A 27,477-nucleotide genomic window follows, 5' to 3' on the forward strand; every position below is an offset into this window, starting at 1 on the left:
CAGATTACACCCTTGATCGGATGCTAATCAATCACAGGGCACACATAGAGATAAACTACCAGACACACTCACATCCACAGAGTGGGAACTGAACCCACGCTGCCTGCAATGAAGTCAAGCAAGTGAAGCACTACACTATCAGTTAATACGCAACACCCATCCATCCATCCATCCATCCATCCATCCATTTTCTGAGCCGCTTATCCTAACTAGGGTCGCGGGGGTGCTGGAGCCTATCCCAGCTATCATCGGGCAGGAGGCGGGGTACACCCTGAACTGGTTGCCAGCCAATCGCAGGGCACATACAAACAAACAACCATTCGCACTCACATTCACACCAATGGGCAATGTAGAGTTGTCAGTTAACCTACCACGCATGTTTTTGGGAAAGTGGGAGGAAATCGGAGTGCCCGGAGAAAACCCACGCAGGCACGGGGAGAACATGCCAACTCCACACAGGTGAGACCGGGGATTGAACCCTGGTCCTCAGAACTGTGAGGCAGACGCTCTAACCAGTCGCTCACCGTGCCGCCACGCAACACCCAACTTTATTTCATTGAAAAATAAGATTATTGTGTCTTGAGACAAAGTATGTAAAACACAATTCCACAATTAGCTTTAAAAACAAGCATTCATAGAAAACCTAAAAACATAGTAAACTTCGCAGGTTTTTAAATACAGCACTTAAAATAAAAAAATATATATATATTTTTTTTATGGACCATGAGTCTACTAATAAAAGTTGATTGAATAATAATAATAATAATAGGTTTCACACTTTTCCACTCGATAATGTGGTTTAATGCAACAGAATAAACATGAAACAGAGCTGCGTAACAATATTAGCATTATTATTATTTTTGTTAATGCATCAGAATCGTGCTTTCTTTTGGTGGCCATTGGTGTTGGTCCATTGGAGCCAGTTTCTTTCAGGCTTGCGAGGCAGAAAAAGAGATGAGGGGAAGGCAAAGCATGGAGCAGTAAGATGGGTGCAGCGGCTGGACTTGGCCGGGTGAAAACTTGTAAGACTTCCAGTCTGAACTGCTTCCCGGTTTGCAGCACAAAGACACTTCAAGCCTATGGATACAGACACTCATTTATTGACATGTAAAGAGGACTCAAACTAATTATAATTTCATTAAAAATATCCATCTATCCATTTTCTATAGCGCGTGTCCTCAAAAGGCCAAACGTGAACTGGAGTTTATTGCAGTTGACTTTGGGCAAGCGGTGGGGTACAGCCTGGACTGGTTGCCAGCCAATTGCAGTTAAAAAAACAACAAAAACAACAACAAATACAGTAAACATATTCATTGCCGTATATAGCTCATCTGTTAAAATACAGTAATTAGGCGCAAAATGTAATACAGTGAACCCGTGCTATTTGCAGGGGATAGGGACCAAGCCCTGCCGCAAGGTTTATAATTGCTTATAGATGGTACAAGATGGTGTAAAAGCACTATTTTTGTCAAAATGAAACTCCTCAACCCACTTTTGCATAGTTCCTTGACACCAAGATGCCGCAAGATGGTGACAAAGCACTTTTTTTTGTCTAAATGAAACTCCTCAACTCAGGTCAACATAGTTACTTGCCACCAAGATGCCACGGGATGGTGCCAAAGTACAAACTTTAATTGCTTTGCCCTGAGCCTGAATTTTTTTTTTTCAGCAAGCAACGGAGGATAGGCAAAAAAAAATAAAAAAAAAATCTGCAAATATGTGACTTTGCCAATGCCAAACCACAAATATGCACGGGTTCACTGTACACAGTAAAGACTACAAGATTACAAGACTTTTTCTTGTGTAAATGGATTTGTAGTACCTGGTGACACTTTGTAGGAACTTCCTCTCGTCTTGATCCAGGCACACATCAAAGGTTGTCCCAGCTTTCACACTGCTCACCTCAACTCTGTTGACGTTCACCTCTGATTCAGAGGAATGCTTCCAGAGTGATATAAAGGGTATAGGTAAACAATGAAGTGGGATGGATTGTTTTCAATGTGGGAGATAACACATGTACCTGGATTTTGCTCTTTTTAGACTTGGGGCAGTGTATCTTTGTGACTTGCGACATTGACAGTTGCAAGCCTTCAGTTCTAGACTCTTGACAGACAGGATTTAATACTTAAAATACTTTCAAATGTAGTTACATACAGTACGTTAAGATACTGAAAATAAATGTAAAATAAATAAATAAATACAAATCAATAGATGGACTAATGTAACACACCTAAACGTTCAGCTTTCCTGGAGGCTTTGTGAATATTTATAGATGTGCAGAGCATTTCTGCTTGGGTCCACTGACTCCTTCCACTGCAGGCCACCTGCAGCCACCAAAGAACTGATCTGGTTTACAAATAGCTGCTCAATTATTAAAAATTTATAAATATTTAAATCCCTGTTTGTGCTAAATGACATACTTGGAATCCAAAGTACACACATTGTGCATAATTTTTTTTCACAATTGAAAACAGTTATCATTTGTCTTATTTAAATGTACATTATGTCCCATGGTTTCTCAAAATAACCCCAAGGATCAAGAATTATACACTTGTCACCCTCTTTTTCAAGCCTTGCTGTAATGACGGGGCTATCATGTCTCACGCAAATGAGCCACTGCTCTTTCCGCCACCCGAACGACTTGCTTAGTTTTTGAAAACAGGCAACTTCAAAGAACATTTAATTGGTTGTGGAATTTCACACTGGATGTGTGGGCAGGCACACCAGAGATCCAAATTTTCGTATACAAGCCATAATTTGTTCCCTTGTAGCACCTTATTATAAGCAACACTTAGTGTTAAGGGGACAGCCACGCTCTCTTCACCAATTCCAAACCTCTTGCTGGCAGCACCTGCAAGAAAAATGACATGGACATGAGATAAAGAGCATCTCTGCTTCGGTTTGTCACAGTGTGACTCACCCATAGCCTTGACTGCTCTGGTTGCAGCCGTGTGTCCAAGCTCTACTGAATGAATAAACACTTCACTTCTCTTCTCTCCACCAGAGAGGGTTAGCTGTGCAGATGAAATCAAACTAGATAATCACTAAGTACAAATTCACAACATAGAAAAGTATGGAGACACTTTCCACACTGATCAGTTATTGAGCGAATCAATTTGAGTTTGTCATTACACCAAAACATTTTGGACAATTGCATGATACCAAACACTGCATAAGGTTTTAGTGGCTTCAACATTTTTAAAAAATCCTTTCTTCTATAAACCTAGCATGCATGTTTTTGGTATGGTGAGGGAGCTGGAGTATCCTGAGAAAACGCATGCAAGCACAGAAAGTCAGATTGACAGGGAGGCTGTGTGCTGCCCATATCTCATTAATTTTGCTATTGACATGAACTTGGATGTAGCCGTGGCCCAATGGTTAAGGTGGACCTAGGTTCAAGACCCCGACTGGACCATCCGCCAACATCCCCCCAGACTCACGGCTCTGGTGCCCTTGAGCAAGACAATGATACCCAGAAATGCTCCCCGGGCGCTTCAGCTGCCCCCTGCTCCAGTGTGTTCCACTAATGTGTATGTGTTGACTGTGATGGGTTAAATGCAGAGAACAAATTTTGTGTGCATGCATGCATGTTCATGACAATAAAAGATTCTTCTTCTTCTTCTGTATGTGGCTCATTTTCTACTAACCTCAGCCTTGTAGAGTTGCAACAGGACAGGTTGGTCTGCATGTCTACAGTAGTAAAGAACCAAGTCAGCCATCAAGGGAAGATGTTCCACTCTGCCATTGTCCTCTGGAATGTTTTCTTCCTTCCATGCAGGCTGCGCCACAGGAAACACATAAGTTGACATAGAATACCGTAAACTTTTTTTTTTTTTTAAATCCGTGTAAGAGGTAGTGCCAGTAGCTGGCTGTAATGACCTTAACTTTGACTAGATACCACCTGGTGTTGCGCTAGACATCTTTGCCAAAGCACGCACCACCTACTAAGGAATCGTGGCACCTGAAAAGGTGAAGCTCTATGATGAGAGAAACCTATGCTGTATGTATGTGAAGCATTCTGGAACAAACACTTCTCAACATTTCAACACTTAAAAAAAGAATTAAGGATTAAAAAACCTGGAAAAATATCTGCTGACAAGAAGAGTGTGTGCCTTGCTGGAGTGGGAGAAAGTAAGTTAGTGAGAAGTTGGACAGAAATTTTCTATTGTATTTTATTGGAAAAAAAAAAGCTCATTTGTTGTTTGTCTATGAAGGTGTACAAATTAGTGCTCATCCATATAATGCTCACACTTAGTGCTGTGTTACTTATCAATGTATGAATTAATGGAGAAGAGTGTAGTTATGGTGTCAGTGTGGTTACCTGGCAAAGGACGTCTGAGGAGAGACTGAGCAGACTGTGGATGCTGCGATCATACCAGGGATCCATCATTCCCAACATCTGGGCTAAATCTGTGGTGCTGTCCTCTTGGGAGATACCATTAGGCTGCCAACAACATGTGAGAGGGATTCATGACAACTGAAGGCCCATGTACCAAGTCCATGGCCCACCAGTAGTAAGGACTAAAAAGTTGTAAACAGGTGATCTCACCAAAGAGGCAGCTTCAATAGAACGTCCAGTTTCAGTTGACGAGTGTCTTTCTCTCGGCTTTCCCCTAAATGTCCTTTTTGTGGGAATAAAGTAAAACTGCAACTTGCACATCTTGGTGAGTCGGGGACATTTGGCCTCTTTCTGCTGCAGGTCGCTGTAAGCCCTGGCAAGCCGCCCGGCCTCTCTGTCCCGGCCGAACACCAGTACTCGCACCAGAGCAGGCGCCTGTGCCGCGTCGGTTTCATTGCTGCTTAAGATGGGCCTTCTGCGGATGCAAAGATGCTTCTGGGGGGAGAGAGGATCTTCGCTGGTGAGAGGAGAGCACCCATGAAATTCATGCAGAAGTTGATTGTGGTTCGATTGAGATTGTTTTAGCTGTGTCCCAAGACTGCGTGGGTTCTTGAAAAACAAGGAGAAGTGCTCTATGCCGATGAGGCTTTTGGATTTCTTCTTGGGCTTCTTTCTGGGCTTTGACTGACTCTTTTGTCTCTCAGCTCTCTCCGGATGTCCTGTGTCTTCACTGAAGTCACTTTCCACACCTGATGGGCCACATGTTGAGGACACAGAGCAGCTGGAAGACGGAGAGTGACAGGACAACATGGAGTCCCTCGAAGACGAGGAGGCCGTGGAGATACAATTGTTCTCCAAGCCCTGATCCTCTTCGCTTCTCTGCATGACGTCTTTCTCCACATCCACGTCAGTGCTATGATCTTCATCTCTTTGGAGACACGGCAGTGGTAAATCCACATAGCATTCTCTCTTGAGAATATTATTGAGAAAATCTGTAATATGAAGAAAGCAGTTACATAAGTTAACTAAGATTTTAAATATCTGGTAAGTTTATGTGTTTGTGTAAATCTGATCAAACTGTATCAGTCACCAAAGTTGTCGTTTTCCCAGAAGCTGGTGTGACATTTGGGAAAGGGGAGTGCAAAAGTCTCAGCAAGCCCTAATGAGACGGAAAAAAATGCCGAGATTGAGGAGCAGAGGTCAGTCTTGACAGGCAGGTCAAGCAAACATCGAGTCACGCTGAAAATAAAGACACATTTGTCACTGTCGATAGTTACTATTATTGGTGATTAGTTCATTCTCAACTGCTTATAAATATAGTATTAAAAGTATACTGGTTACAATCCATCCATTCATCACATATTGGCTTGTACTTATTGGAGCTGGATGCTATCCTGGCTGACTTTGGGCTAGGGGCAGGGTACACCCTGGATTGGTAACCAGCCAATCACAGGGCACATACAGTATAGACAAACCATTCACACTATTAACCTAAAATTTATGTTTTAGGAACATGGAAGGATGCCGGAGTACCCGCAAAAAAAAAAAAAAACACACACACACACACACACACACGCACAGGTTCAATTAAATTCAGATCCAAACGCTAAACCTCAGAACTGGGAGGCAGCAGTGCTAACCGCTGATTATGATCCCTTTTATCATATTCTGCTGTATATTTTTGTTGTTGCACACCGTAGAACTAGATCTCACACATGCAGGGATGCAAATAGAGATGTTACAGTGAAGGCTCGCGCAAACTGGGGCATGCAAACACCTCGAGCTAGAAGGTTCGGGAGGGGTTTGGTGCCTTGCTCAGGACACCTCGACAGAGTCAAGATGCAGACAAGCATTTATCCAACAACAATTTTCCTTTTTTTCCCCCTTTTTTTGGTCTGCAAAAGTTTCATGTCTGCTCTGTTCCAAAAGCCAAGTCCTTTTTGATACACATAATGTATAGTTACAGCATATTCAGTGCGTATATACTTTAAATTTATATTTTGTTTATATTGTTATTATTGGGCTTGCTGCTGCTCTAAAACCAGACCTTTGCATTGTCATTACCTTAAATAATTCAACTAATTCATTTGGATGGTACACTGTAATATGGAGAACAGTGGTTCTGTAGTTGCCAGGGCAACCTTGATGCACTTACCTTAGTGGTCAATATTGTATTTGAGAACCAGATTGGGCTCTTGTACATTTGAGCCAAGCATAAAACCACTGCTGCCAGTGTGCCTCTATAAAGTACTTACCTGTGTCCATGTAGTCATCTTCAGCTGTGGGAATAAGGCTTTGCCGGAGCTGCTCTACAGTCTGTAGAAGACTCTGTCTGGCAGTGCTGATATCTGCTGTGGAGGCTGCTGTCTCCATGCAGCAAGTTACTGTCTCCAGTAGCTGCTCCAGCTCAACAGGCTCTTTTGTCTACAGCAATATTGAGAAGTTGGTTTTAGCAATAAATACCCCAAAACAAAGAGATCTGAAGATAAATAGAAGCTTGTTGTCACCTGCAAGGCATGACAGAGTCTCTGCAGGTGGATTTTGGTGCCCAGAGCAGCCTGGAAGCTGTGCAGGATGAGGGTGATAGTGATGTCTCGCTTGGACTGATGGTTGACGCTCAGCTGCTTGGAAACTGACTGGACCTCTGGGGGAATATCTTCATCTGGACTCACTAAAAGCACTACCCTGATTAACACATACAATCCCAATTCCAATGAAGTTGGGAGGTTGTGTTAAACATAAATAAAAACAGAATACAATGATTTGCAGGCGGCATGGTGGATGACTAGTTAGAGTGTCTGCCTCACAGTTCTGAGGACACGGGTTCAATCCCCGGCCCCGCCTCTGTGGAGTTTGTATGTTCTCCCCGTGCCTATGTGGGTTTTCTCCGGGCACTCCGGTTTCCTCCCGCATCCCAAAAACATGCATGGTAGGTTAATTGACAACTCTAAATTGCCCGTAGGTGTGCATGTGAGTGCGAATGGTTGTTTGTTTGTATTTGCCCTGCGATTGGCTGGCAACCAGTTCAGTGGCTCAGAAAATGGATGGATGGACAATGATTTGCAAATCATCCATCCATCCATTTTCTGAGCCGCTTCTCCTCACTAGGGTCGCAGGCGTGCTGGAGCCTATCCCAGCTATCATCGGGCAGGAGGCGGGGTACACCCAGAACTGGTTGCCAGCCAATTGCAGGGCACACACAAACAAACAACCCTTCGAACTCACAGTCATACCTACTGGCAATTTAGAGTCTCCAATTCAAGCATGTTTTTGGGATGTGGGAGAAAACCGGAGTGCCCGGAGAAAACCCACGCAGGCACGGGGAGAACATGCAAACTCCACACAGGCGGGGCCGGGGATTGAACCCCAGTCCTCAGAACTGTGAGGCTGACGCTCTAACCAGTTGTCCACTGTGCCGCTGATTTGCAAATCATGTTCAACCTATATTTAATTGAATATACTACAAAGAAAAGCTATTTAATGTCCAAACTGATCAACTTTATTGTTTTTGCAAATAATCATTAACTTAGAATTTTATGGCTGCAACACGTTCCAAAAAAGCTGGGACTGGGTCATGTTTACCACTGTGTTACATCACCTTTTCTTGTAACAACATTCAATAAACGTTTGGGAACTGAGGACACTAATTGTTGAAGCTTTGTTGGTGGAATTCTTTCCCATTCTTGCTTCAGCTGTTGAACAGTCCGGGGTCTCCGTTGTCATATTTCACGCTTCATAATGCGCCACACATTTTCAATGGGAGACAGGTCTGGACTGCAGGCAGGCCAGTCTAGTGTCCGCACTCTTTTACTACGAAGCCACCCTGTTGTAACACGTGCAGAATGTGGTTTGGCATTGTCTTGCTGAAATAAGCAGGGGTGTCCATGAAAAAGACGTTGCTTGGATGGCAGCATATGTTTCTCCAAAACTTGTATGTACCTTTCAGCATTAATGGTGCCTTCACAGATGAGTAAGTTACCCATGCCATTGGCACTAACACAGACCCATACCATCACAGATGCTGGCTTTTGAACTTTGCGTCCATAACAGTCCGGATGGTTCTTTTCCTCTTTGGCCCGGAGGACACAACGTCCACAATTTCCAAAAACAATTTGAAATGTGGACTCATCGGACCACAGAACACTTTTCCACTTTGCATCAGTCCATCTTAGATGAGCTCGGGCCCAGAGAAGCCGGCGGTGTTTCTGGGTGTTGTTGATAAATGGCTTTTGCTTTGCGTACTGTATTTACTGACATTGCTTTTCTGAAGTGTTCCTGAGCCCATGCTTGTGAATGTCTGACCAATTCAGGGAAACTCTTTTTATACCCAATCATGGCACCCACCTGTTCCCAATTAGCCTGTTCACCTGTGGGATGTTCCAAACAAGTGTTTGATGAGCATTCCTCAACTTTCTCAGTCTTTTTTGCCACCTGTCCCAGGTTTTTGGAACGTGTTGCAGCCATAAAATTCTAAGTTAATGATTATTTGGTAAAAACAATCACGTTTATCAGTTTGAACAGCAAATATCTTGTCTTTGTAGTGTATTAAATTAAATATAGGTTGAACATGATTTGCAAATCATTATATGCTGTTCTTATTTATGTTTAACACAACGTCCCAACTTCATTGGAATTGGGGTTGTACACCCGTATACAAAAAGAGAAAAATTATCAATGAATTCTTAATATGCACATTCACTCTTCATGTGTCAGGTTGGGCTTACATAGTTTTAGAGTGTTGGTTCACAGTGGAAATGCCTTGCTCTGTCTTCACCAGTCTTTGGAATGATATGCCTAAATCAAAAATAGAGTTATTTTTTCTCTGCAAGAAAACATTTCTATACAAAATTATTATTTTCACATTGTTAAGCATTTACCCCCCCTTCCGATCAAAGTCAGTAAAGACCTGCTTATCGTATGTCTCTAAAAAGACAATCCTGATTGATTATCACAGGTGCTGTAAGTGCGTTAAGAGCGACCTAGCTTTCTCGATTTGCTGGGAAAACATTGAAATGTTAAACATTCAATATTTCAATATATTCAATATATTGCAAATCCTTATGTGTCTGGTCCACACTGAAGATAATCGAGTTACGGACTCCGTGAATGTTGTGTGTAATGGAACGATAGTCAATTAGGAAGCGACCTGATATAGATTAACAACTCGTGTTGAGTGTTTGTTTGAGTCTCCCAAGTCATTCACCACAATAAAAACAACAGGGAGACACCATACTACTCCTACTCCTACTTCTACTTCGACTACCACTACTACTACTACTACTGCTTCTTTTGCTTCTTTGTGTTTTATTTCTGTCAGTCTGGATGATTGATGTCCGTACTACCTTTCACAGATCAGTCTTGGTACTACGGCATCTAATTTGGGTTTGCAGACTCATGAGTTTTGATGGGGATATATCTTTATCTTTATGTGTGGTGCTCTGATGGTCATCTCAAGGACTGGTGGTCCTCAGTTAAATGTCATTTGTATTGGAGCGTGGTATCATCTATCTCTCACCTATGTGAATTTTTTTTTAAGACTTCTAGGCCATAAATATAAACAAATCAAATGAAAAACAGTAAGTAAGGCAGTAAAATCAGTGTGCATTCTTGTGTCGCGTGACGAACTATTCTTCGCCATCCGTAACCTCGAAATGTTATATGCCGGTACCATTGTGAACTGAGGACCCCTGTACACAACACGCAGAGCAATAAGTACACACATGCCTATTTGTTTCTTCATATGTCCATCCATCCATCCATCCATCCATCCACTCATCCGGTTTCTGAGCCGCTTCTCCTCACTAGGGTCGCAGGCGTGCTGGAGCCTATCCCAGCTATCATCGGGCAGGAGGCAGGGTACACCCTGAACTGGTTGGCAGCAAATCGGAGGGCACATACAAACAAACAACCATTCGCACCCACACTCACACCTACGGGCAATTTAGAGTTGTCAATCAACCAACCATACATGTTTTTGGGATGTGGGAGGAAACCGGAGTGCTCGGAGAAAACCCACGCAGGCACGGTGAGAACATGCAAACTCCACACAGGCGGGGCCAGGGATTGAACGCCGCGCCTCAGAAATGTGAGGCAGACGCTCTAACCAGTCGCCCACCGTGCCGCTCTTCATATGTCCCTCATATTAAAAAAAAGAATAATCAAACACAGTGGACCAAAAGAAGTTGAATGTTAATGTATTGCATGTCCTTGGCTTTACCCGGTGCTCTGAGTTCACTATAGATGATATTTAGCAGGTGTCGACAGGCGGTGCAGTAAGGATCTGGCCAGGACAGGAAATGATGGAAGAGCAGGTAGGCTTCCAACAGCACATCACAGTCTGGGTGAAGGTAAGGAGTCTGCAAGAAGAAAATGTTACACATGATAGACTGTCTGATAACTACACAAAGATGTTTTGAATGGCAGCCACTCACTTTTAAAAGTGTTGAGGAAAACAGGATAGTAAGAGGCACCACCAGTTCGTACTGACATTGCAGAAGTACCTGCAAAAGTTCCCCGATTAAAACACACTCAGCCATCATATTGTGCTGACCAATATGGAACAAGGTGTCGCTACTTGAGTTTTACCTCCTCTGATTTCTTCAGAATTGTCTGCAGAAGGAAGGGGAAGTTTTGGGGATCTCTCATCACAAGTTCCTCCAAACACCAGCGGTTCATGCACAGTCCGGCTGATCACACAGACGAAAGCATGCAAGCAACTTATTTCTCTTTTTGGGTTTCACTCTGATGACAAACGGTTAACATCTTGTCTGTTTATATGTGCCAGCCATATTCATATGCTCTCTATTTTTTCAGCTTGAACACCAGGATTAGACAAAAAATATTGCCGATTGATTAAATTAATCAAGATTGGGGCTTTTGAAAATTGCCTCTGTACATGGACTGTCAGAGAGATACAGAAGCATTTGTAATTATAAATAATAAAACAAAGTATGTATGTTCACACAAGAAAGGTGATAATGATTATCATTACAGAGTTCAGTTTTTCCCTTAACCGATATGAATTCCCACCACTTTCAAACGTCTATATTGTGGCTTGATGCAATCCATATTTTGCTGTTGGTTCTTACCATTCCAGAGTTGCTTGTCAGAAGTGTTGAATTCAAGGTCACAGAGGCAGCGTTCAAGGACGTGCTGTATACGATCCTCTGTGCACGAGTTTTGAGCCATTGTCTCCAGTTGCAATCACACCAGACAGATGAAAAAAAAGACATAAAAAAAGAAGCTCATTATATCAACAAAACTCTCAAAATTATCTTCTTGTTAGCACCCTTAACATTTCCTAATAGCTACTACTTTTTTTGGGGACAATTACGGATCACTATAAATAAGAAAAGACTCACTTGAAACAAATAGATGATGAACAAATGTCCAGTGTACACAATGCATCCGGCTACTTCCTACTCACACCATTGACTCACAGACTGCACAAGGGGGCTGGCTGAGAACACAAGCCACAACTTCTTCATTTTCATTCAGGAATTTAGCAGCCGAAGATCAACTTTATCTCTCAAAACTGCAACGGAAATGACTGTTCAAGTACGACTTCCTACTTCTACCTCATTTTCCCCGTATTATGATTAAAATAACAATCAACTTACATCAAATGCAACCACTTCGCATTTGGCTCTTTGGAATTATCTTGTTAAAGATATTGTACATTATAACACTAAATCTCCACATCCCTTACAATGAAAATGGAATGGAAATTGCTATGAGATTCCTCAGTAAGCGTGACCTTTGCATGTGGATGCTCATACGGATGTTACCTTATTGTCTCAGTGTGCCAGCTGTGGTAGCGGTGTCACTTGATTAGTGATGAATGGCTTAACAAACAAAGACACTGGGGTCTGCACATTAACTGGTAACAAACGTGGCCTGACCTGTGCCCATCGAAACAGGAAAAAGCCTCCTCTGAGACGGTAGCATATTTTAGCTGTATTGTGGAAGGATTTATTTGTGTCCTTTCTTTCAGATACACTAAATCGCTAAAGGTATTTGCTTACCTGCCTTGACTCACATATTTTAAGTGATATGCCATTCTAAATCCATATGGTTTAATATGTTGGTCCACCCTTTGCAGCTGTAACAGCTTCCATTCTTATGGGAAGCTTTCAACAAGCTTTAGGAGTGCATATCTGGGAACTTTTGCCCATTCTCCCAGGAGGATATTTGTAAGGTCACACACTGACGTTGGACGAGAAGGCCTGACTCACTGTCTGCTCGAAATCAACCCAAAGGTATCCTATCGGGTTGAGGTCAGGACTCTGTGCAGGCCAGTCAAGTTCATCCATACCAAATGCTCTCATCCATGTCTTTAAGGACCTTGCTTTGTGCACTGGTGGACAGACATATTGGAACAGGAATGGATGCTATAACTGCGGCGGGGAGACCAATGTCTTATTAAACACTATGGATTAAGAATGATCCGTCACTTATCTGAGTCAAGGCAGGTGAGCAAAAACCTTTGGCAATATAGTGTATGAACTCTGAACAGAAGCACTACTTCACCTCCATTATCATGTTCCAAAAAACTTGAAGCTGCTTAAACTAGAATGACCCTCAGTGAACAACAACCCTACAAAGAAGACATTTCTTGCAAATCTGGCCCTTACAATTAACAATGTAATCTCTAGATTCCTTAGTTTGTTTGATAATCATCGAATTACACAGCATCTTTTTGGGGTCTTTAAAATTCCAATAGCTGAAAATCGCCTAAAATAAAAGAAACATTCTCACTGATGAATCGCCTAAAACACTTGCATTTTCCTCAATACCCAAATGTAACTTGTTGACATTAAACCTACTTTTTCCATACTTTCTGAACTGATCTCCTGTTGCCAACTACACCAAACTTGGACCAGCCTGCCTTATGCTCAAACTTTAAGCCTTCTGTTAGTCTTGGTCAGCCCCTTGGATGTTCCCTTTCCGCTTACCTGTTAACTGGCTACTAGTCCGGGATGTAGCCTTCACCCGGCGTGTTATTCGGTTGGGATAAGCTCCAGCTCACCCGCAACCCTAATGAGGTCAAGTGGTGTTGACAATGGATGCATGATACGGATAGTTGATAACAACTTCAGCAATGCCAATTGTCTGCTAAGGAGGTTGTTTGGCATTTTGGCACAGTGGAGTTGTGTAAAAGTGAAGTAACACTAAAACGAATACTAGTACTAATTACTCCCTTTTTTTCAAATTTATTATTTTTTTTTTTAAGCAACGAACCATTAGTTAACCTCACACTTAATTAGACATGTACAGTATCATGCAATGATTCCCAACCAGCAACAACAACAACATGAGTGTCCCGTGAGAGGTCATCATGTGTGGAAATTATAGATCCATCCATCCATTTTCCGGACCGCTTATACTCACTTGGGTCGCTGCCATGCTGTCGTCTGTCTCAGATGACTCTGGGCGAGGGGTGGGGTACACCCTGAACTGATCGGCAGCCAATCAGCACACATAGACAAACAACAATTCACACTCAGATTCTCACCAAAAGGCAATTAACCTACCCACGCAGGCATGGGAGAACATGCAAAATCCGCACTGGCGAGGTCGGATTTTGAACCCGGGTCCACAGAACTGCAAGGCCGATGTGTTAACCAGTCGTCCACCGTGCCGCCGGAAATGATCCAATTTCACTTAATTGGTCCGAAAATTATTCACTTACTACATACAGTATGTATCTTTGTTCAACTGCCAGTGACATAGTGACAGGCAGAAAATTTTTATCCGATTCCACGAAATGGCAGAAGGAACATAATTAACCTGGTTTATCCACTTTTTGTGACATTTTTGTTTGGTGGTGTGCTATGAGATTTTTTAGCTGTGACTTGGCTCAATAAACGTTGGAAAACACCAGTGTGAGCTTCACAGTTGGGTCTTGACTGATTTTTGTTATGGACTTGAATTATGCTAGTTTCTGGTTAAGTTTGTTTCTCTATTCTATAATGTCAGTCATCTCCTCCCTCAATCAACTCTTGACCTCCACTTGTTTCATGCCTCATTGGGTAACTGCATGTAGTTTCCCTGTTTTTGTTTGGTTTTAGTCATTGCTATATTCTTTTTTTCTTTTTTTTCCTTTTTTTTTTTTGCGAATAGGTCCATATTCCTTCACTTGCAGTCCCCATACCATTGTGATGAAATGGACTGACGAAAACTGGACCCAGCAGAATATGATTGTTCTCTGCCCTTTTTTGTTTTTGTTTTTTTACTACAACTCCTGTATTTGAGATCTTCATGTACTGTATGTTGTGGACAGTGAGTGTTCTAGATACACAGCTTTTACTGAAGATGACATATCTGCAGTTTTTGGACAAAGTTGTCAATCGTCAATTTAGGACATGATTGAGACAAAGTACAGATTAATGGAATAGTACAATACAAACCAAGAAAGTAACCATGAGTTGCCTAAGAGAGTAAAATGTACAGTATTTTATCTGCAGATGCGAAATCTTCTTGATTGTACCAAGCGCAACAAAACCCGCATCTTCCTTTGTTAGTGTGCTTTTTCAAAATAGACCCAACGACATCACAAAACAGGAACTGAATGAGTCATTTTTTTTTTTTTTTTTTTTTAGCTTGACACTAGACATTATTTTGATATTATATGCAAAGTATTTTATAGAAAAAGGTTTAAGTTCATTTGAGGGGTTGCCTAATCTGCCAACAAAAATGTATCTTTTTGCCTGTTAGAAAACACGAATTGACAAATGCTTAGAAAAACACGTTAGGAACTTAGGAAATGATTCACTCAAATTATTGAAGGCAGGGGTGTTCAATTCATTGTAGTTGAGGGGCCATAGACAGCCTAATTTGATGTCTGGTGAGCCAGACCAGTAAAATCATAGCGTAATTAACATACAGTAATTGCTAGTTTATTGCGGGGGTTAGGTTCCGGACCACCACCGCAATAGCAAACACAATTTTTTTTCCAATTATTTATATATATTTATTTTAAAACTCTATGAACCACCCGAGACTCTTACTAATAGTTCCCATACTCCTATTAACCTCTACCACACTCTTATAAACATGTTCTAGACTCTTAGACGACTTTGAAACTCTTAAACATACAGTAATACACAGTATGGACACTATGTAAAATTATTTTCTTGTAATATGTGTTTTAATGATTTTTTTCTTTTTTTCCATTTCCAGTTTTAATGTTTTAGGCTAGGAAGTGTTTATTTGACCACAATAAAATGCAGCATTAACTCAAAATCCCATGATATGTCGAATTATGCATGATATGAATATGAAAAAAAAAATCTGCAATAGGTGAGCCGCGATATAGCGATGCAACACTGTACTTTAATTTAGTGATTCTCAACTGGTGGGAAGGGACCCAAAAGTGGGTCTCGGAGCCATTGTCTTTATCATTTCATTGTTTATATTCATGGCCTATTCAAGTGTTTTTCATAAAAAAAATATGTACTTTATTTATGACGTGACATTGTATTAGGGTAGGTTAGTGGCACGTAATTACATTATTGCTTGGGGTACTGTAAACACAACTTCCAGTGGCATTTACACTGCCTCTCACATAAAAAAAAAACAATTGCCATAGGTGTTTTTATAGCATAATAACCCATCCATCCATCCATTTTCTGAGCCGCTTATCCTCACAAGGGTCGCGGAGTGCCATTTCCTTCAGTTTATCATCTACAGTACACGTGTGCATTATACAGTAATTGATCAGATCAAAGTGACTATATATAAAGGCACAACACTTTAAGTTGCAGACCTTGGAATTACTGTATTTTGATACTATTTTCTACATGTGCATAATACTACAAACCTATTTTAACACCTGATCCATATCAACTAAAGTAAGAATTATTTGACATGTACTTTACTGTATCGGAAAGAAAGTGATCACCGTCCCTATAAATGTATAAACTTTATACATATTGACCTGCACCTTCCACATTTCTTGACCAATTTGAACCATTCCAACGTCAAGTCTGCTATCCAGAATCATGGATGCTATATAGAGCAGTCACCTTTGTAAAGAACCAGTAATGAATCCCCTAAAAATCCCCAGTGGCGTCCAATGGTACTATATGCAACCAGGAGTCCAATATTGTAGAACTGCATTTTTTTTAGAGTGTAAATGTAGTACATTACCGTTGCCACAAGATGTCGCTGTCCCCCCACCAGTGACACACCGAGGTAGGTCCCTCGCCTCTTTCGAGGAGCGATAGGACCCCCTTTTTCTGCAGCCCACCACATATGGAATGGGGCAGACAGAGCCGAGGGTGGCCAGAGGTGTGACAGTGTGTGGACAAACACGGGCAGAGACACTCACCGCCAGCGTTATTTATTTTTATTTATTTTTTTTATCAGAAAGAAAAAACTAAATCCAAGTTTTTCTGTACATGAACTGGAAAGGTTATGATTCATATCTTTAGATGTTTTGCAGCACTCTGACTGGCTGAGGAGGTTTCATTGGCGTTCAAGTTGTTTCTCTGGTAAGAATATCTGACACACGTGAATCCACCGAAAGTCGTCATAATATTTTTGAATTGATGATTTTCTTGTCTCATGCCAGGAGAAAGTCACCGCGGCGCACGGACTACGATGCAAAGGATTTTGGAGGTTTGGCTGACCTTAGTGACACTGTGCGCCCTGGCCGCGGGGGTCTTCGGGGGCTACGGGCTGAGCATGTTTGCTGCCCAGTCCTCTCCTCCGGACCCGTGCTACGACGAGAACGGCAACCCCCGAAGGTGCATCCCCGACTTTGTCAACTCAGCCTTCGGCAAGGACGTGCGCGTGTCCAGCACGTGTGGCTCCCCCGCGGCCAGGTACTGCGTCGTGGCCGAGAAGGGCGACGAAAGGACGCGGGAATGCCACACCTGCGACGCGGGGGACCCAAAGAAATGTCACCCATCCGCTTATTTGACGGACCTGAACAATCCGCATAACCTCACCTGCTGGCAGTCGGAGAACTACGCGCAATATCCCCAAAACGTCACCCTCACCTTGTCTTTGGGCAAGAAGTTCGAGGTCACCTACGTGAGCCTGCAGTTTTGCTCACCCAGACCAGAATCCATGGCCATCTACAAGTCCATGGACTACGGCAAGTCCTGGGTGCCCTTCCAGTACTACTCGACCCAGTGCAAGAAGATGTACAACCGGCAGAACAAGGCGGTGATCACCAAGCAGAACGAGCAGGAGGCCATCTGCACGGACTCCCACACGGACATGCACCCGCTGACCGGGGGTCTCATCGCCTTCAGCACCCTGGACGGAAGACCCTCGGCGCACGACTTCGACAACTCCCCGGTCCTCCAGGACTGGGTGACGGCCACCGACATTAAGGTGATCTTCAGCCGGCTGCACACCTTCGGTGACGAGAACGAGGACGACTCGGAGTTGGCCCGAGACTCCTACTACTACGCCGTGTCGGACCTGCAGGTGGGCGGACGGTGCAAGTGCAACGGCCACGCGTCCAAGTGCGTCAAGGACAGAGAAGGTCATCTGGTGTGCGAGTGTAAGCACAACACGGCGGGACCCGAGTGCGACAGGTGCAAACCTTTCCACTACGACCGGCCCTGGCAGCGCGCCACGGCGAGGGAGGCCAACGAGTGTGTGGGTAAGCAAAAAGAAAAAAGAAAAAAAAGAAATTTCATAATAATAATAATAAAAAGAAATGATTATAATACTCAAGTATTTTGGGATCCAATTTTGCTTTTACGCACGGGGATTGCCCATCAACCCATTGAATTGAACCCAGAGATTCTCCCGAAAGATAATAATTCCCGTGCTTTATATGCTCACATTTCAAATTAATAATGCATAAGGTAAACAAGAAACAAAACAAAACAAAACAAACAAAAAAACTACTACCCATGCACCCTGTTTTTTGATTTCATTTTCTAAGCTACGTTACATTTTGAATCTTGAGAAATTTAACACAATTATTTTATGGATATTGTAATTAAGGACACGGTATAAAGTGGTTGACACGTCCTCCTCACAACTCTGAGGTTGAGGTTCGAATCTCAACTCTGGCCTTCCTGGCTGGTTCATCCTCAGCATCATCATCCTCATCATCATCATCATCCTCATCCTCCTCCTCCTCCTCCTCCTCCTCCTCATCATCATCGTCATAATAATAATCCCCCTTACTTGCATGGGTTTTCTCCGGGTACCCCAACTTCATCCCACATTCCCAAAACATGCATGTTAGGTTAATAGAAGACTCTTAATTGTCCTTATATGTAAGTGTCTGTATGTCTATATGTGCCCTACAATTGAATGGTGCCAATCCAGGGTGAAGAGAACTGGTATAGAAAATGTATGGATGGACATTGGCAATGAAAAATCAGTAGCTAAAAAAAAACAAAAAACGACATTTATTAAAGTCAGTTGATAAATACTATTATTCAAATATTGTCTTGTATTATATGAACTTTTCAAATAAATCAACCACATCTAGCTATATCTGCAAGCAGAAGTGTTGTTTCCTAAATATCCAGCTCATTTGATTGATGAGGATGCACTTTGTTGGCTTCTGAGTTCTATCTGCACCCAAGGAAAATTCCAGAGGAGAAAAGAAAGAGTAGGAAGTCATTTGAACAACAGCAAGTGCGCCTAGCTATCCGAATGTGTCGCGGCTGCTTTGAGCAAGTCCCCTAAACTGCAGAGGGAAGGAAACATTGTAGCTTCATTGCTAGACTTCAGGGGCGTGTTGTGTTTCCTTAAGAAGGTGCCATTACAGATTGGACAGATGATTAGGGCAGTTTCAGTGACATTTTATGGTACCTACAGTGTATTAACTGCCGCCTTAAAAGCGATTCCGAAAGAGAACACAGTGGGAGGTCATTTGAATTCTGATTTATAAATTTCAGTGAAAGTGAAACATATAGCTGTAATGTTTATTTATTTTTTTTTCAAGCGGAGCAAGGGGGTGACTTCAGTGGGGCTATATCAACAAGTCATGGGCCTGAGTACCGTGAAGCAAAGCTGGAAAAGTAACAAGTTGTGACAATGCAGCGGTTTGCTCAACCAAACAGAACAAGTGAACAAGTTGTTCCCCTTGGCCTCCGCCTTTGGCCCCTTGCAAAGGCGGCATGTGAGTCTATTTTACTAAAACAAAAAGCTTGTCACTTGTGGCATCCATCTTGCTGTGTGTGGGAGGCCCTCTTTCACCACTCCCTTTTGTTTGCATGCAGTAGCAGTGTCATCAGATTAAAAAAAAAATAATAATTTTTTAAATGACAAACACACAGAAAAGCCAGACTGAGCACGTCACGAGATAAATTAAATAAAGCGAGTCTGACACCATAAAGCATGGGGGAAGACCTGGGGATGAGACGGCTTTAATCAGGTGGGATGAAAAGTGGTTAGTTAGTTGGGAGCCCCCTCATTGGTGTAAGAGCAACTAAATTGAACCCACCCCCCAACACACAAACATTATGCAGCCTGATTCACCAATATGTGAATGTTTGTAATCATTTTCTTAAATTTGTTCTTAGAAAGGAGGTTCTAAGTGGGATTTACAAACATTTGAAATAATAAAAAAAATACATTTATAATAAGTCTGGATGATTAAGTTACAATGATATCCTAAATCCTACAGGGTACAATATGCATTTTGTGCATTTTCTCCTCTGGCCTCTTCCAGATTTCAAAAACATGCACGTTAGGTTCATTGAAAACTCTTTAGGTGTTTGTATCTGCATTGCGACTGCCTGGCGACCAGTCCCGGGTGTACATTGCCTCTTGCCAAAAATCAGCTGGAATAGGCTGCTACGCACCCCTGACTTGAATGAGGATACGCGCTATAGAAAAGGGAAGGATATTATACAACAACTCATTGAGTGCGAATGTGAATTGTTGTCTGTCTCTATAAGTGCCCTTTAATTGACTGGCCATTAATCCAGGATGAAGTCTGCCTTGGAAAGATGGACAACTATTGCAGAAAAAATATCAGTACTCTGTGGTATCTGTTTTAATCACACTCTCAGAAGTATTAATCTGAAGTAAAATATGATCTCTTCTGGTTGAACACAGGTCGATCAACTGTAAAATTTTGTATTTTAAAACACATTTTCCCATAAGACGTAATGGAAACTGAATTACTGTATCTATGTACTGTATGTAACTGTGAAGGCAATGTTATAATTAATATTTGGACATTCCTAACCGCCATAGAAGGATAAAAATGTATACCATGACATTTATACCTTTTATGTAGTGTATGTACTCTTCGTCAAAACACTTCACCCATGACCCTGAACAGAATCAGCAGTAGAAGATAAACAAGTGAGTACCTGTATAGTAATTATATTGTATACAATAAAATTAAGCAAAAATAAATCCCCCATCAATAAAGTGTTCAAATTCTGAATAATGTAAAAACAATGAATTGTAAACTCCTCCTTAACTTGGATGACAAGCGAGAGACAGAAAACAATGTCCAGCAGTAGATTACTGAGTGTAGATTTCATGTCGTTGAGAGAAAACGCATATGATGGCACGTGTTGTGTCCCAGGCAGCTGCTTCATATTCTCTCCATGTGCAGTGCAGCAATGAATCCGTACCACCAGGCAACCCCCCCACCCACAGTCTGGTCTGAGTGATCGGCTGTAAAGGCAACTGTGTGGGAAACGCTTGCTTGCCAAGTTAATACTGAGAGTTGAAAACGGTAGCTTTTATCATTCACACGTATAATTCTGTGCTTTATTCTTGCCATGGTAATACTATGTAATTGTATCTGTATCTCAGTTCAATGAACAGGCGAGATGTTTTCAGACGGGTGCGTCACTTTGCAGCTTGGTACCATCAGACTGCTTGCAAATGAACAGAAAATATTAGTTCCAAGATAAACACAAAGAACAAGGACCTCGTTTCACTTGCCTAATTTAAGGATCGTCGCACACAGCAATGTGGCCGAATGCGGCTGATCTGGACAATCGTGAACAAATAACAGCCGGTGACTCATACCCGCACACCTGGCGATTGACCCTTGCACACGTACCAACTCGCCGCTACTGAAAAACTGACTCCTGGTGTTCTAATTGGGAAACAATGTTTTGAGGCGCCAGATGTTATCATTTTATTGAACACAAACAACATGCTACGATTGTCAAGTAAGACGGCGATTTCCCTGGCCGCTGTGGCCACATTATAATGAGACCAAGAGATGAAATGGGTAACAAGAAAGGTTAGACTGTGGATATTTCTGAGGCTGTTGGCAATGGTGGCCTCATCCATTGACTCCACTTGCAAGTTTTGGAAATAGTGACTCTTCATTCTTCGCTTTTTAGCCACAGGTACATATGAAATTAGTAATAAGTTCTTAAATCTCTTTTTACTCTTTGTTTTTCAATGTTTTTAATCATGTAAAGCACATTGAGTTACCTTGTGTATGAAATCCACTATATAAATAAATTTGCCTTGCTTGCCTTGCCTATAAATATGGTTAAGGATTATTGAAACAAAACTCCCTACACAGTCAAATGGTGCACTGACATTGGTAAATGGGCAAATGAGAATAAAGCTAAAAATTCTACAACCCAAATTCCAATGAAGTTGGGACGTTGTGTTAAACAAATAAAAACAGAATACAATGATTTGCAAATCATGTTCAACCTATATTTAATTGAATACACAACAAAGACAAGATATTTAATGTTCAAACTGATCAACTTTATTGTTTTTAGCAAATAATCATTCACTTAGAATTTTATGGCTGCAACACGTTCCAAGACACAAGACAAATTCCTTGTGTGTTTTGGACATACTTGGCAAATAAAGATGATTCTGATTCTGAAATAGCTGGGACAGGGTCATGTTTACCACAGTGTTACATCACGTTTTCTTTTAACAACATTCAATAAATGTTTGGGAACTGAAGACACAAATTGTTGAAGCTTTGTAGGTGGAATTCTTTCCCATTCTTGCTTGATGTACAGCTTCAGCTGTTCAACAGTCCAGGGTCTCCGTTGTCGTATTTTATGCTTCATAATGCGCCACACATTTTCAATAGGAGACACGTCTGGACTGCAGGCAGGCCAGTTTAGTACCCGCACTCTTTTACTACGAAGCCACGCTGTTGTAACACATGCAGAATGTGGTTTGGCATTGTCTTGCTGAAATAAGCAGGGCCGTCCATGAAAAAGACGCATGGCTGCATATGTTTCTCCAAAACCTGTATGTACCTTTCAGCATTAATGGAGCCTTCACAGATGTGCATCTTATCCATACCATTGGCACTAACACGGCCCCATACCATCACAGATGCTGGCTTTTGAACTTTGTGTCCATAACAGTCTGGATGGTTCTTTTCCTCTTTGGCGCAGAGGACACGGAATCCACAATTTCTAAAAACAATGCAAAATGTGGACTCGTCGGACCACAGAACACTTTTCCACTTTGCATCAGTCCATCTTAGATGAGCTCGGGCCCAGAGAAGCCGGCAGCATTTCTGTGTTGTTGATAAATGGCTTTTGCTTTGCATAATAGACTTTCAAGTTGCACTTACGGATGTAGCACCGAACTGTGTTTACTGACATTGGTTTTCTGAAGTGTTCCTGAGCCCATGTGGTGATATCGGTTTTTGATGAAGTACCACCTAAGGGATTGAAGGTCATGGGTGTTCAATGTTGGTTTTCGGCCTTGCCGCTTATATGCAGTGATTTCTCCAGATTCTCTGACCTTTTTGATGATATTATGGACCGTAGATGATGAAATCCCTAAATTCCTTGCAATTGTACGTTGAGGAACATTGTCCTTAAACTGTTCGACTATTTTCTCACACACTTGTTCACAAAGAGGTGAACCTTGCCGCATCTTTGCTTGTGAATGACTGAGCAATTCAGGGAAGCTCCTTTTATACCCAATCATGGCACCCACCTGTTCCCAATTAGCCTGTTCACCTGTGGGATGTTCCAAACAGGTGTTTGATGAGCATTCCTCAACTTTCTCAGTCTTTTTTGCCACTGGTCCCAGCTTTTTTGGAATGTGTTGCAGCCATAAAATTAATGTTATTAGTTAATGATTATTTGCTAAAAACAACAAAGTTGATCAGTTTGAACATTAAATATCTTGTCTTTGTAGTATATTCAATTAAATATAGGTTGAACATTATATGCAAATCATTCTGTTTTTATTTATGTTTAACACAACGTCCCAACTTCATTGGAATTGGGGTTGTATTTAAATAATGTCTGTAATTGGATAAGTTCTAAAATGTGTTGAATATATTGATAGTTTTGTGGCCACCAGTACATTTAGCTGTTATTAATCCATACTAGGCTAATACTAGGTCTAATATTGATTAAATAAGAACCGAGCATTGTCAAGTTTACAACGGGGAAGTTTTTTATTTGGAAACAATTACTATTGTACATGTTAGTGAAGTCAAAGTTTGCAACTATAAAACCCTGACGATAGCGTTTCGTTGTTGGGCCAAAAATTGTTTGCTAAAGCTTAGCGAGGGTGAACACCCTAATTCCTAGAAACACTCAAATGGACTTGATGTTTAGTTGCTACACGCGTTGTGATAGTTGTAAGTTTTTAACAGTTCCCAATGGGTGAAGAAGTGCACAAGAAGTGAAGGATAGAGGATGTTGGCTGGCAAATATTTATGCTAGCGGGACAGTAATGTTAAAACAAGTAGCAGATGCCAGCAACAATTAAGAATTATTGTCCAGGTTAAGATTTGGTGCCCAGTCAACATGGTTCTCTCCATCCAAGGGAGAAGGTTTACCTGAAAAATGTTTCAACACTTACTGAAGAGCACTGGAATTTGTAAAAGCCACAATCTCAGTCTTTTCCTTTGCAAATGTTCTGTTTTTTTCTCCCTGATTCCAGATTGGTGCCAGTAAGCCGCTCAAATGAGACTTTGTCCCTCCCACCTGTATTGTTAAAGCCAAACACTGTACAGCAATTCACCATTATTTGATATTAGCTATCAAGCAGATTTCTCTATTCACACACTCACAGAGCACCGGGATATAATGCGTCAACCTCCAGGATGGCGGCAGCGGGCGTGTCCACAGGTGTGTGACGTAAAACTAGGAAAACTATCTATTCTGGATCTTTTGGCTGGGTGTGATTGCATCTGTTGCTGTCGTTAGTGCTGAGTTTCAGACATAGTACTTGACCCATCATATTAAGTTTATCAAGTAGATCCATCACACAAACATGCTCTTACTTTGTGTGGCTAGAAATGCATTAGTCTGCTGACTTCTCTGAGGCTCAGATGTTAGAGACCATCACACTAACAATATTTGTTGTCAGTGTGTTGTTATCTGATTACCGTTGGTTCTAGTCGAGACGCATTAATTGGATTCTTGAGTCTTCTTGTCATGCAAACAAGTTGGGTGTCAATGATTGCTTGTGTTGCATTCCTTGACTCGTGGCAACTAAAGCACACGTTAGTTTCTTAATAATTTCTTTTCTTCATGTCATGTACATCCAGAGACAGGACACGATAATATTTTGTGATCTTCTTTCTTGCAGGCCAAGCAAGGAGTTCTAACCTTGTCACTTTAGCTTTGTTGTGCTAGGTTCTGCTGTTTGGTTCAGCTGTTTCTGTGTTGAATTCCATTGTTCCTTTTAGTGTTTACGCATTAGAGTTAGGAAGGGCTGGTAAGGCTAACAGCTGGTGATGCAAGTAATTATTTTTTAGCTTCCTTTCATGGCTCAATTGGAATGCTGATGAGGTGCAAGGGTTATTAGCAAGTGATGTTTCACTATCTACACATTGTAGGACTCCAGTAAATTTAGGATACTGTCCAGTAATTCTAATTTGTAGCCCAGATACCCGTTTTCTTTTCTCAGGGGTTCTGAATGTTTCCTCAATGAACCTAAATCCTATTTGATCTCTTAGATCCAACTGTTCAGTTGCATCACTCAACCTGTGAGTCAGTGCTACTTTGATTCTAGTTTTAGTGCGGGTTGCACATGGGAAGAGTAGTTAGCACATTCACCTCAAGGGTCGGCGATATGGGGTTCAAATCTGGCCTTCCTGTGTATGTTTTTTTTCCTGTGCTTGGATTCTCCAGGTACAACGGCTTCCTCCTACATTCCAAAAACACGTTTCTTAGGTTAGTTGAAAAGTCTATCTAAATTATCTGTGAGTGTGAATGGTTGTATGTTTATTTTTTTCCCTGCGATTGCCCGTCAAATTGGGGCATGGTGTACCCCGTCTAGTAGTACAGAGAATGGATGAATGGATGTATAGTTTCAGGGTATAATGGATTTCTTGAGTCTCCCAATGCATCTTGTCATTACTAAAGCTTTATGCTTCAGATGAGATGGCTAATTTGTCCCTTTCTTCTGAATGTGATATTCTGTTTTTAACAGTATAACTTGAAATCTTCTAAATTACATCCTCTCTGACATCAAAGTACATTAGCATAAGTAAAATGTTGACTTGTCGTACTGAATTTTAAAACTTCAAATTTCAATTTCACAAGACATAGCAAATGTACAGTAGATCCTGCCTGTCCGATAGTGTAGGGTGGCAACGTCGACTTTGTCACAGAGTACAATATCACTCGTGTCTAACAAACTTCCTAGCGGCAGTTCTCCAAGATCGCGGGTTTTCACTGTAGTTGTCACTCAGCTTTCAGATGGGCAGAACCATCGCCAGACCTCAGTCTTAAGGGGGGCACATGAAATGCATGAGGGCGGTGGCAATTATTATTATTATCCTACAGAGAGTACTTACTTTGCTACTTTTGATGATCCTAAACTCTATTTGCGCAGTACACTGCCGCACAAAGGGTCGGTGCTAGCTTAGGATGCTTGTATAATGTTGATGTAGAAGAACTTGAGAGCCTTGAGCTCAATCCCATCAAACACCTTTGGGATGAACTAGAACAGAGATTGTGGGCCTCATAAATGTTTTTCTGAAGGACTGTAAAAAAAAAAAAAAACAACATACTCACAGATTCTAAAATTGTCTCATGTCCATATAAGAGTTGAAGAACTGCATGCAAAGTGGATTAATAAGGACATGAGTGTGTCAATTACCGGTTGGCAATCATCCTGGGAGCTGCGCTGTTACTCCAATAGTTCTAAAAAAGGAGAGGTAAAATGCATGCTGAGAAAATATTTAACAATGTGGATCATTCTGGAGATGGATGTGGAACATGTTTGCTCATAAACCCAAGCAAGAGTTTTAAAAATCAACAGTGTTGCCGCTTGCAAGTCACGCTGTGAGTCTTGAAAGTCAAAACAACAAGAGCACCTTTTAAAAACAGTGCATTCTTTCTTTGCTCAACAAGTTCGTCACATGAAAGCAGCTCACGGAAAGAGGCAACACCAGTTCGGACATGAAGCAAGCAGCCTCTTGAGGCCCCAAAATGCCATACTACACAGAACCAGTCATCATTTGAAAGAGAAGTTCTTAATTTGGTTTAAGATCCAACCACAGGTATCTGAAGCTCTTACTGTCTCTCTGGCCCATCTTTGTCCACGGGACTGACCACTGGGACCACTGACATGCTGATCGTGCTGCCCGCCTTCCATTTGGGTCAACAGGTTGGGCCCCGCCAGGCCAACTCACCATCTGTCTCTCATTTGAGCTCCTTAGCATTGGCTCATGTGATGATTGGAGAAAAGCATGATGTCATAGATCTTTAGTGATGATTCTTCATTCACACTCCTCTCTTCTTTTTCCCATTTACTCCCTTGCCCATCGATGTGTGCCAGTACCATGGCATAGGCAACCACTGCTTTTGAATTGAATGTACACAGAGAAGATCAGAACACAATCATAAAAACAACTGCATGTGTTGCTATTGTGGTCGGTTGTTTGTTTAGATCCCAGTTAATGACTACAATAGTTGTTTCCCCTTTGGGCTTGAACATTACAGCATTCAGATGTGCTATATAAATAGTCCGACCCAAAACAGCAAATTGGATTTAATAATAAAGATTACATGAGAATATGAGAAGATGTAGTGAAGAAAAAAGGAGAATAAGTATGTGGAAAAAATTGATTCCAGGTGAAAGCAAACATAAAACCTGCTCTGGTTGATAGGAAACAGGTGTGAGGCAGGTTGGGGAATATTTCTTGGCCTTCCAACACGGTTGAAAGTCACACACCCTTGAAAATCCCATCAGCAGCAGAGTGCCAGTTAGATGGACTGACG

At 41.7% G+C, this 27,477-nt stretch overlaps 2 protein-coding genes across 5 annotated transcripts in view; one reads left to right on the forward strand and one right to left on the reverse strand.

Annotated features, from left to right (window-relative positions):
• Window positions 1-785: 785 nt before the first annotated feature.
• LOC133466508 (phosphoinositide 3-kinase regulatory subunit 5-like) lies at window positions 786-11,790 on the reverse strand. 4 transcript variants are annotated; one of them, XM_061750295.1, is made up of 18 exons: window positions 11,701-11,790; window positions 11,428-11,530; window positions 10,925-11,025; window positions 10,771-10,839; window positions 10,557-10,695; window positions 9,064-9,133; window positions 6,847-7,024; window positions 6,595-6,763; window positions 5,430-5,498; window positions 4,550-5,331; window positions 4,322-4,444; window positions 3,648-3,779; window positions 2,921-3,014; window positions 2,775-2,851; window positions 2,231-2,324; window positions 2,021-2,103; window positions 1,823-1,941; window positions 786-1,077 (listed from the first exon to the last, which is right to left on the reverse strand). In XM_061750295.1, exons 2-18 carry the CDS (start codon window positions 11,525-11,527, stop codon window positions 930-932), a joined length of 2,547 nt encoding a protein of 848 aa, XP_061606279.1. In that variant the 5' UTR covers window positions 11,528-11,530; window positions 11,701-11,790; the 3' UTR covers window positions 786-929. The 4 variants fall into 4 exon arrangements, 3 of the variants coding, with proteins under 3 accessions (XP_061606279.1, XP_061606278.1, XP_061606280.1); XM_061750294.1 differs by lacking the exon at window positions 11,701-11,790 and having other exon boundaries at window positions 11,428-11,631; XR_009784949.1 differs by lacking the exons at window positions 786-1,077; window positions 11,701-11,790 and having other exon boundaries at window positions 1,892-1,941; window positions 2,231-2,341; window positions 11,428-11,633.
• A 4,790-nt stretch (window positions 11,791-16,580) lies between these two features.
• The window catches only part of ntn1b (netrin 1b), a 54,414-nt gene continuing 43,517 nt past the window's right edge, over window positions 16,581-27,477 (forward strand). The window contains exons 1-2 of the mRNA XM_061749831.1: window positions 16,581-16,833; window positions 16,914-17,957. Coding sequence (XP_061605815.1) covers window positions 16,943-17,957 — 1,015 coding nt within the window. The 5' untranslated portion in view covers window positions 16,581-16,833; window positions 16,914-16,942. The remainder of the gene's footprint in view (window positions 16,834-16,913; window positions 17,958-27,477) is intronic.

Source organism: Phyllopteryx taeniolatus, chromosome 16 (assembly GCF_024500385.1).
Source record: "Phyllopteryx taeniolatus isolate TA_2022b chromosome 16, UOR_Ptae_1.2, whole genome shotgun sequence".
In the NCBI taxonomy this organism is placed as follows: Eukaryota; Metazoa; Chordata; class Actinopteri; order Syngnathiformes; family Syngnathidae; genus Phyllopteryx; species Phyllopteryx taeniolatus.

Coding starts and splice junctions, on each gene's coding strand:
- LOC133466508 (XM_061750295.1), bottom strand. CDS start 11,527: ATGGCTCAAAACTCGTGCACAGAGGATCGTATACAGCACGTCCTTGAA. Junction 11,026..11,427: donor TGACAAGCAACTCTGGAATG/GTAAGAACCAAC, acceptor CTGTGTGATCAG/CCGGACTGTGCATGAACCGC. Junction 6,764..6,846: donor GACTCTGTCATGCCTTGCAG/GTGACAACAAGC, acceptor ATATTGCTGTAG/ACAAAAGAGCCTGTTGAGCT.